Here is a 15,225-nt window from a genome sequence, read left to right on the forward strand (position 1 = left end):
AACATAAAATTATAGTATATATGTGAGGCTGGTTGAGAAAACCTGGGAAGATGCGGCAAGCTTCCATTCGAGATATGAGCCAAAATCGAAGATAAATTGTTTCCCATTTGATTCAGAAAAGAATTCATAACTTGGGTTTCTAATAGACATAGAAAGAAAATTTAAAGTGGTAAATGATCAGAAAGATGTGGTCTATACCACTGCATACATAACTCAATTTATGAAATTTGCGCATCTTTCAGGGTTTTCTCAATCAATCACAAAATATAATAAATGCTGGTACGTACAGGAATATGTTGCAAGTCTTGTGCTAGGACTTGACAATACAAGTGCAAGATCAATAAATACAAGACTAGTAATAATAACAAAGATGATGAGAACTACACAGGAATGCGTTATTCTAGGATAGGGTAGGGTATAGGGGTACAAACCTCAAACTTGTCGGCTCTGACGGCTTTAGGAGCAGCAGGGATCATGGTGTGAGGCAGGGCCTGTGAGATGATGGGTGAATTGGCGTCCCCGTTGGTTGTCATGGCAACGGAGTGAGATGGTGGCACGGAGGTAGTGATGTACGGGTTGTAGGGACTGGCTGGGTTGGGGGCGGCGGCGACTGGAAGGGCGTAGGGGTTCTGTCCAGGTGGTGAGTGGAAAGGGAGAAAGAAAAAAAGAAGTTAACATTTAGTATAAATTGTTTAGAATTGAAATAAGAGAAAGGGTAATGTCAAGGTAAATCTGAAATGAAAACATCAAAGTTTACAATAAATCCATACAGAAATGGCAGTGGGTATATAGACACGTCTATGCACTCTTTAACCAAACGACAACGGGGACGAGTGGTAGGAAAGGATGAGTGATTGAGATAGAAAGCAACAACACGGGACTCCATCGGAACCGTTCCTTGCACACAAAATAAACATAAAAATAAAACAAATTATAATATTTAAAAATTTTAAAAATTGTTTAAAAAAGAAAGAAAAAAAAAAAAAGAAAACAATAGAAATAACAACAACAAACAAACATACGATATTTATATTTTTGGAGATGTACCAATAAGAGCTGTTAAAATGTGCCCAAGATGAAAAGATGTCTGTTTACGGGAGAGAAAAATTCCTTATTTTTCACGAGCTTGAAAAATAGATATCGACACAAACACAAATTATGCCCAAACTTCATTCGAAGCAGAAAGTCCTCGTCATTCAACAAAATATACCATCATCTAAGTCCTTGAATAGTGATGTCCAACAAAATATACCATCATCTAAGTCCATGAATAGTGATGTCCAACAAAATATACCATCATCTAAGTCCTTGAATAGTGATGTCCAACAAAATATACCATCATCTAAGTCCTTGAAAATGATGTCTAACAAAATATACCATCATCTAAATCCTTGAATAGTGATGTCCAACAAAATATCAACCTTTGTAAAAATGTCAGATGTCACACCATTCTATCTACATCAAACTGTGTATAGCATTCTGATTAGGACTTTACGGAATTCAGATCTATTGGGATACCACACTGTAAGCGATGTCAAACAATATACCATCATCCAAGTTCTGGAATAGCGATTCCCAAAAATATATACCACCATCTGAGTTTTTGAGTAGTGATGTCAAAAAAATATACATATACCATTATCTAAGTCCTTTAATAGCGATGCCAAAAAATTTTATTAAAAAAAAAATATATATATATAATGTATATATAGTATCATCATCTGAGTCCATGAAAAGCCATGTCAAAAAACATACCATCCTCTGATCTGAGTCTTTGAACAGTGGATGTCAAAAAATATACCATCCTCTGAGTCTTTGAATAGCGGATGTCAAAAAAGAAACCATCCTCTCATCTGAGTCTTTGAATAGCGGATGTCAAAAAATATACCATTATCTGATCTGAGTCTTTGAACAGCGGATGTCAAAAAAAATATACCATCATCTGAGCCCTTGAACAGCCAAATCAAAAGTAAAATTTACCGTCATCTGAGTTCTTGAAAAGAGATGTCCAAAAAATAACTACATCCCATTACGCAAAATATAATCACAAACAATGGCACAGTACTCCAAAACAACAGCGACCTATGAAACTGTTCTCTTCTCAGAGAAACCAAAATAAAGTTGAGATTTGGAATCCAAAATCAAATCTAAACAAAAATCAAAATAAATGCAAGGACTGAGGAATACAAGAGACCAATCTACATACCTACGTGAATGATTAAAGTTTAATCTAAACACTAAGCTAAACTTTAAAGTCACAACGCAGCAAATGTTTCGAATACACACAAAAAAAATTAAAAAAATAAAAAACCCTTAAAAAGTACGATACGGTACGATTAATTCAGAAAAACAAAACAAAAAAGGTCACTGGTTCCAACCATAATTCTTTTTTTTTTAAAAAGGTGCGACAACATTTGGAGGTAAAAATAAAATTTTTAAAAAAGAAAATAAAAAAATAAAATAAAAGAGAGACAGAATCAAAAGATGTAAATAACAATCATCGTGAAAAGAAAGGATGAAAAAAAAACAGACTTGTTGAAAAGATAAGGTAATTTTACAAAAAGGTGGACTGAGCTGATGACAGGGACCAAATGAATGATTAAAACCAAACAAGGCCAATGACAAATGGAAAGTTGTAGGTATAACAATTGTAAATAATGAAGCACAAAGCTAAGCTCATGCAGTGACTTTAACGTAATAAGTAAGGCCAGCCAATTCACAATTCACAGCCAATGCTCATTTACAGCTCCCAATGAAAAAAAAAAATAACAAGGCGACGTGATGCCAATAAAAAGCAGAATCTTTTGTTTTTACTTTTAGAAATATTGACAGATGTAAGAAATATTGACAAAGAAATGCCAAGCAGAAGATGAACATTCAACACAAGCAAATGATGGTTGAATTTCAGCAGGAAACATCAGACTATAAAGACAGCAAAATTAAACATGATATCAAAAAAAAAAAAAAAAAAAAAAAAAAATACCTCAGATAAAAACATAGAATAAACCAATCAAATATGATGAAGCCAAAAGCATGGAGGGACAGCAGGATCATACATAGAAAAAGCCGAAAAAAGCAACATATTTCATGTCAATTTAAAAACAAAACAAAACAAAACAAAATAAACAAACCTCAAACACCATTTAATGAAATTACAATTTTATAGTCTGGTGGGAAATTCAATAGATAAATAATAATAATAATAATAATAATAATAATAATAATAATAATAATAATAATAATAATAATAATAATAATAATAATAATAATAATAATAATAATAATAATAATAATAATATTATACCGATTGTCAATTATTGAAGAGTATCTAAGCCTTTAAAATTAGTTATTCATTTCAAAAAATAAAAGTTAAAAAAGTTCTAAACAAAATTAACAATCTTTTCTTAGCCAAAAGAAAGTTAAAAGTTTCCCATTTGTTTACCACTTTTGTAAGTAACCGAGACAACAATTTACTGGGTGCTTCATTTGCATTGTTGAAATGTAAAACCGTTTAATGTAGGGATGGAATAATAAGGCATGAAATTCCCAAGGGTCAAAAGCGGATTGCGCACAATCAAATTCAAATCAAAATAATTTGTGAAATTATTAAATGATCTATCTGTCGGTTTGGATCAAACTGGCCACGTCCAATCAAAATCCGCTTCATTGTAAATCTTACAAATCCTCTTAACAATTTTGAATTCTTTATACCGGTCAGAAGATATTCCACTACTTCTTTCATGACTTTGTATATCTCTTTGCTTTTATTTTATTTTTTTAATTATTCAAACATGTAGTTATGCCACTAAATTGTGTGCAACATCCAGAACCAGAAACTCATTTATAAGGACGGAGTTCTGTGGATGGTGGGATGGACATAGTCTATATCCCTGGTGAATTTCTAGGCTGTATGCCATGTTGAATATCCCAGGATATAACCCAGGTGGAATTCCAGGATATAGCTCTGATGGAATTCCGTAAGGGACCCCACCCCAAGCGGAAATCCCCAGGTGGAAATCCATGATGTACCCGATATATACCCTATGTGGAATCCTAGGATTGGGCATTGGCCAGTAAATTGTCGTCTCGGTATCTCTATATTTTAAAAAAATGTGACGGTTGTTTGATTTTATGGTGGTGTTCTCAGTCTTACTACTTCATATTGAGCAGTGGCTGCGATGGCAGCAGCATGGGCGGCGGCAGCGGCACTGGCAGTCTGAGGAGTTTGCTGTAGGCTGGCGGTTGCTGGGTGTCTTAGAACACTGGTGGAAGGGGGCTGGGTAGGGGTTACATTGGCAGCTTGTGCTGGTGCTGGTGGTGGTTGGTGGGTGGCGGCGGCCTGGAAGGATGGACGGATGTGTTGGTGGATGATGGACAGATGGATGGAGGATTGAGTGAGTGAGTGAGTGAGCAGTTAGATGGATTGACTGATGAATGCTGCTAGGCAGAGGCTATGAATCGATGTGTGTATAAGAAATGGTCCACTGCATCCAGCAGGGAATGAATAGAATATGAGTGGGTGAATTTAAGCGTCATTTTGATTTACATGAAAATGAAAGGAAAAAAAGTTGTTGGAAACAGTTTGCCTGGCACAGCCTTTTCAAATTTGTATTATTGTGAATTGGTCGGAATAATGAATGATCAAGAGAGTCGAAAGGATGGATGGATGGATGAATGGATGGGTGGATGGATGGATGGATGAATGGGTGGAAGGATGGATGGATGGATGGATGGGTGGAAGGATGTATATAGGTGTGGGTGGGCGAGAAGATGTAAGCAAGGATGGGTGACTGGTAGATTGATGAACAGCTGGATAGATAAGTTGATGGATGGCTAGCTCGACTTTACGGTTGCTAAAGCGTCATGGGCCAGGAAACGTGAGGAGGGGAGAGGGAAGATACAGAGAGGGAGAGACAGAGAGGGAGAGACAGAGAGCAGAGAGAGAGAGAGAGAGAGAGAGAGAGAGAGAGAGAGAGAGAGAGAGAGAGAGAGAGAGAGAGAGAGAGAGAGAGAGAGAGAGAGAGAGAGAGAAGGATTGGTTCGATATAATTGTCAAAGTGTTCAGATATAGAGGGGTATGGAAGGTAAGATGGCAAGGCGGTGAATGAAGGATGATTGGTTGATGAGTAAGTTGGTTGATGGAAGGACATCTGTATCCTTGATTAGTTCATTCACTCTTCATGATGATTAGGTGGTAGGAGTCTATCATCCAGGACATTAATGGGCCATGATGTATGGATTGGTGGTTAGATGAATGGATGGTCCGTCTGTAAGGTCGTAATGTGGATGGATGGATGGATTGTTGGATAGGTGGATGGATGGTCGGTTGGATAGATGGATGTGTGGATGGATGGGTATATCGATGGATGGACGAATGGTTGGATAGATGATGGATGGATGGTTGGTTGGATAGATGGATGTGTGGATGGATGGGTATATCGATGGATGGACGAATGGTTGGATAGATGATGGATGGATGGTTGGATAGATGGATGTGTGGATGGATGGGTATATCGATGGATGGACAAATGGTTGGATAGATGATGGATGGATGGATGGATGGATGGATGGATAGATGGATGTGTGGATGGATGGGTATATCGATGGATGTATGGATGGTTGGATAGATGATGGATGGATGGATGGATGGATAGATGGATGTGTGGATGGATGGGTATATCGATGGATGGACAAATGGTTGGATAGATGATGGATGGATGGATGGTTGGATAGATGGATGGATGTGTGGATGGTTGGGTGGATGGATGGTTGAATAAATGGATGAATTGTGGATGGAAGGAAGGAAGGATGAATGAATGAATGAATGAATGAATGAATGAATGAATGAATGAATGAATGAATGAATGAATGAATGGCTGACTGGATGGATGGATTATCTGAAAGAGTTCGACCGCTAGGTTGATAAATACGAGAGATGGAACTTGATCAAGCATTGAATGCCGCTGTGTAGATTAAGAAAGCATAATGTATCTGTGTCAATCTGATGAAAAGGAGCAAGTAAAGATGCACATCATTACATTCAAATATTATGCACATCAAAACAAAAATCACTTCATTAAATCAATCAATCGATCCATCGATCAAACAATTAATACATACATGAACAAATAAATACATCAAAATTACGGATTTAAAAAAAAAAAAAAAAAATTTTTTTTTGTTTTGTTTTTTGGAAGAGAAATGTTTTCAAGTTTATCAACAGCTTTGCCAAAGATTGTAGTTTATCTTTTTTAAATGTCTCGTTTCTTTAAATTTAATTTCTTTAAGTGCCTTTTTGTGTATTATGACAATTATTATTATCATTATTATCATTATTATTATTATTATTATTATGATTATGATTATTATTATTATTATATAAAATATTAAGGTACTACTAAAACTGAATTGCAAAAAGAGACCTTCCCAAGTCTGTGACATCTTTCTTAAAGGTTGGTGCTTAAACTTTACACTGAGAACATGCCTATAATGATGGTAAATAGAATAGGAAATGGGATCGGGGACAGGTTTGTTTTCTGCTGGTACTGGAGATGCTGCTGCGGTTGTTGTTGTTGTTGATTTAATTGTCATTGTCGTTTCGTTGTTGTTGATGTTGTTGTATGTAGGTATTGTTTTAATTACTGTTGTTGTCGTTATTGTTGATGTTGTATGTAGCCACTAATGTTTTAATTACTGTCGCTGCCTTGTCGTTGTTGTATGTAGCTACTGTTGTTTTAATTACTGCTGTTGTCGTTGTCGTTATTGTTGATGTTGTTGTGTGTAGCTATTGTTGTTTTAATTACTGCTGTTGTCGTTGTCGCTATTGTTGATGTTGTTGTATGTAGCTACTGTTGTTATAATTACTGCTGTTGTCGTTGTTATTGTTAATGTTGTATGTAGCTACTGTTGTTGTAATTACTGCTGTTGCCGTTGTTATTGTTGTATGTAGCTACTGTTGTTGTAATTACTGCTATTGTCGTTGTTATTGCTAATGTTGTATGTAGCTACTGTTGTTTTCATTACTAATACTGTATTGTCGTTGTCGTTATTGTTGATGTTGTTCTTATAGTTATTGTTGTTTTAATTACTGGTGTTGTCGTTATTGTTGATGTTGTATGTCGCCACTGTTGTTCTATCTACTGTTGTTGTCGTGAATGTTGTTGTGGACGATGTTGTTGTCAAAAAGTTATTGTTTATAGCTGTTTCCTCTCCTTTCTACTTTTCTATTATTTTTTTTGAGGGAAGCGGTAGACGGAGATATACTTGACTCACAAATTTGGCAGGGTCCTTGTATTTTAATCAATTTAGTCAATTCGTCTCTACGTCTTATCCTACTCACAATGCATCAAATATTTCTATGTAGATCATTTAGAAATAACGAGATAACGATGTAATTAAATAAGACTGCAAACTGCTACTGCACGCGAATTTTTGGGTGCGGTTATTTGTTAATAATAATAATAATAATAATAATAATAATAATAATAATAATAATAATAATAATAATAATAATAATAATAATAATAATAATAATAATAATAATAATAATAATAATAATAATAATATGCACACGTACAAAGAAATTGTTGAAGAAGACTTTCCAACAAAGTGGTTAAATTATTGAGACACAAGGGAGCAGGCAATGGTGAAAGAGACAGATCTGAACAAGGGTGTATGAAAGGTAGGAACCTCTGTGGTGTAATGGTAGCAAGTCTGACCGGTAATCAGAAGGTCTGAGGTTTGAGGTTCGATCCCCAGTCGAGGAAGACTGATTTTTTGGGATGTTTTTTTTCTTCTTTTCATCTTGTGTTTTTCTTCCTTGCTTTGTCTGGTACCTTTTATACACACTTGTTCAGATTTGTGGTTAAATTGTTGTGTGTTAAAATACGGGCAAGCAGTACGAAACATGGTGAAACATCAAATACTACATTAAAAAACAAACAAAAAAACAATTAGAAAATAAATAAATAAATAAATAAAACCCACAAAACTAAATAAAGCAACTGGAATGACAAATAGGTGTGGTGTTTTAAAATAGGTGCAACGAATAATTTAGTACTGTGACATAAGGCGTCAACCAAAAAATTGAAGAAAAATAATAATAAATTAAATTTAAAAAAAAAAAAAAAAAAACAAGAAAAATAACAAAAAATAGCAACAGAACAAAAACACAGCACACACACATAAAAAACCAAAAAACCCCAAAACAAACAAACCAGTTTTGTAACCATTTTGCCGAGAAAACTAGAAAACTTCAAACATCGATGGATTCAAAATGACATTCATCTTGTCAAACTCTTAAACTCGGGACGTCAGTCAAAACAGACATACCCTCACCTTATCCAAAATCTATCAACCCTGGGACTTCTCGAGACGTTTTAATTGATCGATATTTGAAGGACGAATTTTCTGGCCAAGACGATTACAAACTTTGCTTGTTTTTGTTTTTTTTTTTGTATTTATTTATTTTTTCAGTGGACGCCAGTTTGCAATATGGCGTTGCGTTACGTTACGTTATCTCAGTATTGATATGACCACTTCATCACTGAGGCAAATCGTTTGATGCCCTTCAGATGTCATTGTATAACATCAAAATTAGCTGCCGATTCAGGTAGGGGATTGGGTGGGGCTGGGGGTGTCATAATGACAACAACTGAAAAAAACACTCAAGCAAAACAACAAAAGACATGACAATTATTAGAGGTTAAAGCATATATGTTTGTAAAAACAATCAGATAAAATAAAATTGAATGAAATCAGCATAAGAATGCAACAACAAGCTGTAAATAAAAAGCAGAAAGCTCCACGCCATAAGATAAACGGGTGAGTTGGAAGCAATGCAACCGTGACAAACACATGACGAAACCAGAACCATCCACTCTTGACACACTAGACTATACACAGTGTATTATTATTCCACCTCAATCTGGTATTGACAACAACAAAAAACAAACTGTGACCAGGAAACTGACAGTTTAGCTTTTAAGCCAAGATTTGTTTTGTTTTTTCTTCTTTTTTTTTTCTCTCTTTTAAAAAAAAAAATTTGGGGGGGGGGGGGGGGGGGGGGGGGGGGGGGGTCTTGCTGATTGTTGATCTCACCCCCCCCCCCCTTCCCGCTTTCCCTAACCATTTAAGAAATTCCACCAATTTCCCATCAGAGAAAAACAGACCAATTTAATTTAAATTATCGTCTGCATATCGTTGATAATGACCTAATACCAGAATGACATTGGTGGGTCATTCAATGTGACATCATACACCACGTGACCCAGACAGCGCTGTCTTCTCTTCTTTGACAAGCACACATCTCTATAGTGTAAATTTCAAAAGTGGTTGTTTTGTTTTGTTTCTCTCTCTCTCTCTCTCCCCCCCCCCCCCCCCCCCCCCCCCCCCCCCCCCCCCCCCCAAACCAATGAAACCGAAAAAGCAACAAAAGTGACAAATGCGTCAAGAATAAGATATACAAACCAAAAACATAATAACATTAAAAGGTGACCAACTAAAGCAACGCCAAATCAACCAAGAGTATGCTGTCACTGTCACTGTATTGGACCATGAGCTTGGTCCACACGTTTTATTCTAGCTCATGACTTGTTGAACGACACAAGAATGAATGAATGCTTTATCGTATCAAAACGTATAGATTGGTCCATACCTTTGTACCGGCTAATGCCGTCACCTACTTATTGAATGACTCAATCCGTAGCCATCGTTGTGTTATAGCCTGATACTGAAATCCAAAAGGACTGGCAGTTTGCTCTAGATGAATGCTCACGAATGTTTTAGATTTTTTTTTTTAATTTATCATTTTATTTTGTATTATTATTATTATTATTTTAAAAAGAAATTAATTTTCATATGCCAGAAATCAGCTTTTGACTCTCAACGTTGTGTCCTGTCCAGCCCCTGAAAGCTTTCTGTCTGTCCAAGCCTCTAATATCGGAATATCTGTCCACAATAGCAGCGTACTCTTGGGTAAAGTTCTTCATGCAAAATTAATGAAAATCACCAAAAAGGTTAGATTAAAGGCAGGCAGTGTTTAAAAAAAACAACTCAAAAAGTAAAATTTATGGGAAAATATATTTTTTTTTTTTAATGAAAGCAAGGCAAGGCAATGCAAGGCAAGGGGAGATAATGGTGAAAGACTAACCAAGTAGGAAAATTGGCCCCCCGGCAATACAGTTGTCATCGCCGCCATAGTCTTGCCCCCCGTCTTTATAGAAGGGTTACGTTTGGGGGGGGGGGGGGTGATGGGAAGATGGATATGGAAGGGATTGTGGTGAAGGGGGGGTCGAATATGGGGAAGTGAGGGTGAGTTAATGGGAAGGTGGACATGGGGGGGGGGGGGGTTGATGGGAAGATGGATATGGAAGGTATTGTGGGGTGGGTGGGGGGGATCGAATATGGGGAAGTGAGGGTGAGTTAATGGGAAGGTGGACATGGGGGGGGGGGGGGGGGATGAGATTGTGTACATTGATGATGTGGTTGAGAGGGGTGGGGGTGGGGTTGGGCGGAATTGAAAGAGGAAGAGAACAAAAAAGCACATCGAATCAAATGAACGCCTCATGCAATAGTAACGGTGCATCGATGATGAATTGAAAAAAAAAGTAATAATAATCAAGAAAAGTAATAATAATAATTAATGATTTTGATGACTGTCATGGCAAAATGATAACGAATAGCTAATTAATATATGAAACACTTGAAAGGGGGGAAGAGAGAATAGAAAGGAATTCGGTGTTGGATTCAGTTATACAAACATTCCTGATAAGATTTTAGTTTCTTTAAGTTGCAGATCGCCAGAAGAAGAAGAAGAAGAAAAAGAAGAAGAAAAAGAAGAAGAAGAAGAAGAAGAAGAAGAAGAAGAAGAAGAAGAAGAAGAAGAAGAAGAAGAAGAAGAAGAAGAAGAAGAAGAAGAAGAAGAAGAAGAAGAAGAAGAAGAAGAGGAGGAGGAGGAGAGAAGAGGAGAGGGAAGAGGGGAAGGGGGGGGGGGGGAAGGAACCATTATATTGCAGTACTGGCACTAGTAGGGTAATATTAGCCAAAATATAGATTATATATGTATCTGATAATGAATGAATGCATCATGAGATTAGAAACAGTGCTAAACTAACCATCATACACATAGGAATGAGATTAAGAAGGTTAGTGTCCTTGATGGACGTCACATAATCTGTGACGTCACGCGAAATTTTAGAGGACAATGTCATGTGCAACAACATGACGTTCTCTCCTAATAACTTTCCCGGATGACGTCACAGATTATGGGTGACGTCCAATCAAGGGACGCTACTCTTCCGCTAATCTCATTCCCTATTGGTTATACGTGATGGCGATGGCCATGAAGCGTTAAGAAAGACATAATATTATTATTCAATCCACGTCATGTCGACGATCAACGAATAGTCCAATCGAAAGCAGACACTGCAAACAACTCAGCTACAAAACCAGTTTTAACAAAAAACAAAAAAAAAACAAAAACAAACAAGAAACAAAATGTCTAATTCTGAGGAGCACAAGCTGTGAAAATGATTTGTAATTGAAAAAAAAAATAGTTAAAAAAAATAAAAATAATAATAATAATAATAATAAGCTTTTTCTGAGAGAGAGAGAGAGAGAGAGAGAGAGAGAGAGAGAGAGAGAGAGAGAGAGAGAGAGAATCAAAGAGAGTTGTTAAACATCTAGCAACTAAAATTAGCGTGATTTGGCAACAACTGGAGCTATGCAGCATGATGATAGTACAATACAATAGCACTAATGTCTTATTCATTAAGAGCAGTGGTGAAATCATGTCAAGTTCTAAATGCAGGTTTGTTGCAAGAATGGATGAATAAATTAGTGAATAAATAAATAGAGAGAGAGAGAGAGAAGAGCAAATGGTATTATGCATTTTTAAATCAAACAATCATTTAAAGACCATCTTTGACATCTATATTTTGATGGACTGTCAGAATTTGGCGGTTTGAAAAAAACACCACAACCAACCCAAATAGAAACTAAAAGCTTTCTAGAACGTACACTAAAACAATAATAAAGAAACAAAAAAAAAACAAACAAAAAAAAAAAATCCAAACACCCCCCCCCCCCCAAAAAAAAAAAAATAAATAAAATATAAAATAAGAGTCTTAAAAAAAAAACACAACCCACCACAGACAGATATTTATTGTTGCCTATCTTGCCTTTTATAATGTCTATTTTTACTTGATATAGTTTCATTTTTAAACTGACAATTATACAATAAGAGGTAGGGGAGGAGGGAAACACACACACATGAAAAGAGAAGAAACAAATTCAATGAAGAGGTGACTTGCAAAACCTGCTGATTCTCATTTTCATCATTAAGAGAAAAACTGAATCTATTTCTTTCTTTCTTTCTTTTTTTTTGGTTTGTTTTTGTTTGTTTGTTTGTCATTTATTTATTAAATGAAAGAGGACAGTATTTTTGAGAGGAAATAGCCCGAGTGCTTTCAAACTTCAAAAGGTCACCGATGATTCGATGATTCCTAAACTGTCCAATGGATTGGTTGAGAGGGTTATCTCATTTTATATCCTTAACAGGTTTTCAAAGTCACCTCCTCAAATAAATAAATACATAAATACATAAATAAATACATAAATAAATACATAAATACATACATACATACATACATACATACATACATACATACATACATACATACATACATACATAAATAAATAAATAAATAAATAAATAAATAAATAAATAAAATAAATAAATAATTGAATGAATGAAAGAATGGATGAATAAATGAAAGAATGGATGAATAAATGAAAGAATAAATGAATGGATCAAAGAATGAATAAATAAATCAATAAATCTAATACAAATAAATCAATAAACTACAACAATGATAAGGTGCAAGGCCATTTCATTATGACAGCATTGGCGAAGTATGTGACGAATAATGACAACAGCCTAGATCTACCAAATGACAACAGCTGTTGACCTAACGTTAAATCATCGCTATTTTACACACATTATACGTTATTGTGTATTCAGATTATTTCTTCCCTATTATTATAGATAGAACGAAGTTGACGCCATTCAGGTCTTTGTTATTGCGTTTATGAGTAATTCTCACTAAACTGTATCAACCAGACTATAAACGTTCAAGGTTACACATAGTTTTCGTGTGTTGGTCCGTTATACTTCCGGATGGTAATGTTGTGAGCTTGTTAGCCAAGCGCATACTATCTGTACTTGACTACAGATTTAGAGATGGCTGTGAAGTTGTATGATCCCGAAACGTTTGTTTTTTTAAGTGACGAATTCATGATTGATTGAGGAAGCTGTTATAGTCATTCTACTCAGGAAAACCCCGTCTTTGAAAACTTGGCCAGAAAACTCGTCCTTCCAATATCGATCGATTTAAATGACTCTCGTCTTGGTAAAAACTCTCAAACCCGGGACTTCGCGTGTCTATTTTTATCATCCGTCATCAGACATTCGCCAATGCTAACCAAATAGAGTATGAGCGTACCGGGAAAAAAACCACAGAGCTAAACCAATCCAAACTACATTGTGGATAAGGGTAGGGGTGAAAACTACATTAGGAAGAATGGTGATGGTTACGACGACGACGACAGTGATAATGATGGTGGTAGTGATGATGATGATGATGAGATGATGATGATGATGATGATGATGATGGTGATGGTAACTGATGATGAATGATGATGATGATGATGATGATGATGATGGTAACGATGATGATGATGATGATGATATGATAAGGAAGAAGAAAGAAGAGAGATAGATGATGATGATGATGATGATGATGATGGTAACGATATGGATAAGATGATGATGATGATGATGATGATGATGATGATGATAGTGAATAGAAGAAGAAGAAGAAGAAAGAAGAAGAAAGAAGAAGAAGAAGAAGAAGAGAAGAAGAAGAAGAAGAAGAAGAAAGAGAAGAAGAAGAAAGATGATGATGATGATGATGAAGTGATAAAGAATAAGAAGATGATGATGATGATGATGATGATGATGATGATGATGATGATGATGATGAGGATAAACGGAAGCGGTCATGCAGAGTGGTTCTATCACCTCGTACATCCCAAAAGCCTTTTCAAGATCTGTTGACTAATTCCAGAAATGCAACGAATAAACCACAACAAAGCGATGTCATCATTGGCTACACCAGTTATCAAAGAAACCCGCCATACAAAGACACAATAAACGGGGTGACGGATGTGTGGAGTGAACAGTTTTATTTTTTAAATATACTGTTTAGTTTTTGTATCAAAGTACTGCTCTTTAAAAAAAGGAAATATTAAATAAATAAATAGATAAAAAGAGATAAATGAATAGATAGATAAATAAATAAATAAATTGAATAAATAAATAAATAAATAAATAAATAAATAAATAAATAAATAAATAAATAAATAAATAAATAAATAAAGAAAGAAAAGAAAGAAAGAAAAATAAATAAATAAATAAATAAAGAAATAAGAAAGAAAAAGAAATTTTTAAAATTCTAATCGACAGAGTATGAGCATGTAACTTTGATGTTGTTTGAAACTAACGTGTGTAATATTATGACCCCTTTTATCATCATTTGGATGGCGGGCTGATTAGAAGCTGTGACAAATAGTCCTATGTTGCATGCATGTTACATTATGTCAGGCGATAACTATACTTTTTTTTTTAAAGGGGGGGGGGGGGTAAAGAACAGAAAGAAAGAAAGAAAAAATAATAATAATAATAATAATAATAATAATAAACAGGAAAACGCTTGGAACATTGATTGATTGATTGATTGATTGATTTTTAATCAATCACAAAGAGATAATTTTGTAAAGCATGTGTTTCAGAATTTCGAATTACTTCTATTCCACTCATTTTGATTGAACAAACAAACGGCCCCTGCTCGACTTCTGGGCCTAATCAAATCCGTCATTTATCATAACTTTATCTAAATAATGGATGAAGATGACAAACTGGCTCTTGTCCCTGCTATACTTTTGGGGCTCATCTCTCCATTTCTCAATCATTTTATTTGTCAGATTTCTTAACAAGAAGATTGAAATTTGGCTACTATATCTGATATAACTTTTGGGTCTAATCTTTAAGAATCACTTGACATAAAAGAAAATGACAAACTGGCTTGTGTCTGCTATACTCTTGGGGTTTGTCTCTACATTTCTAAATCGTTTATCAACAATGTGTAAATGACGGAATAAGCTGGG

At 35.3% G+C, this 15,225-nt stretch overlaps 1 protein-coding gene across 1 annotated transcript in view; it reads right to left on the reverse strand.

The window, feature by feature from the left end:
* Positions 1-15,225, reverse strand: part of LOC144980612 (uncharacterized) — a gene marked incomplete at its 5' end in the record, with an annotated part of 156,398 nt that overhangs the window by 42,628 nt on the left and 98,545 nt on the right. Inside the window, 3 exons of the mRNA XM_078928291.1 lie at positions 432-629; positions 4,154-4,339; positions 10,151-10,213. Of these exons, the coding sequence (XP_078784417.1) occupies positions 432-629; positions 4,154-4,339; positions 10,151-10,213 (447 nt within the window). The remainder of the gene's footprint in view (positions 1-431; positions 630-4,153; positions 4,340-10,150; positions 10,214-15,225) is intronic.

Source organism: Berghia stephanieae, chromosome 10 (assembly GCF_034508935.2).
Source record: "Berghia stephanieae isolate SIO BIC M18660-M18661 chromosome 10, UCSD_Bste_1.3, whole genome shotgun sequence".
Classification (NCBI taxonomy): domain Eukaryota; kingdom Metazoa; phylum Mollusca; class Gastropoda; order Nudibranchia; family Aeolidiidae; genus Berghia; species Berghia stephanieae.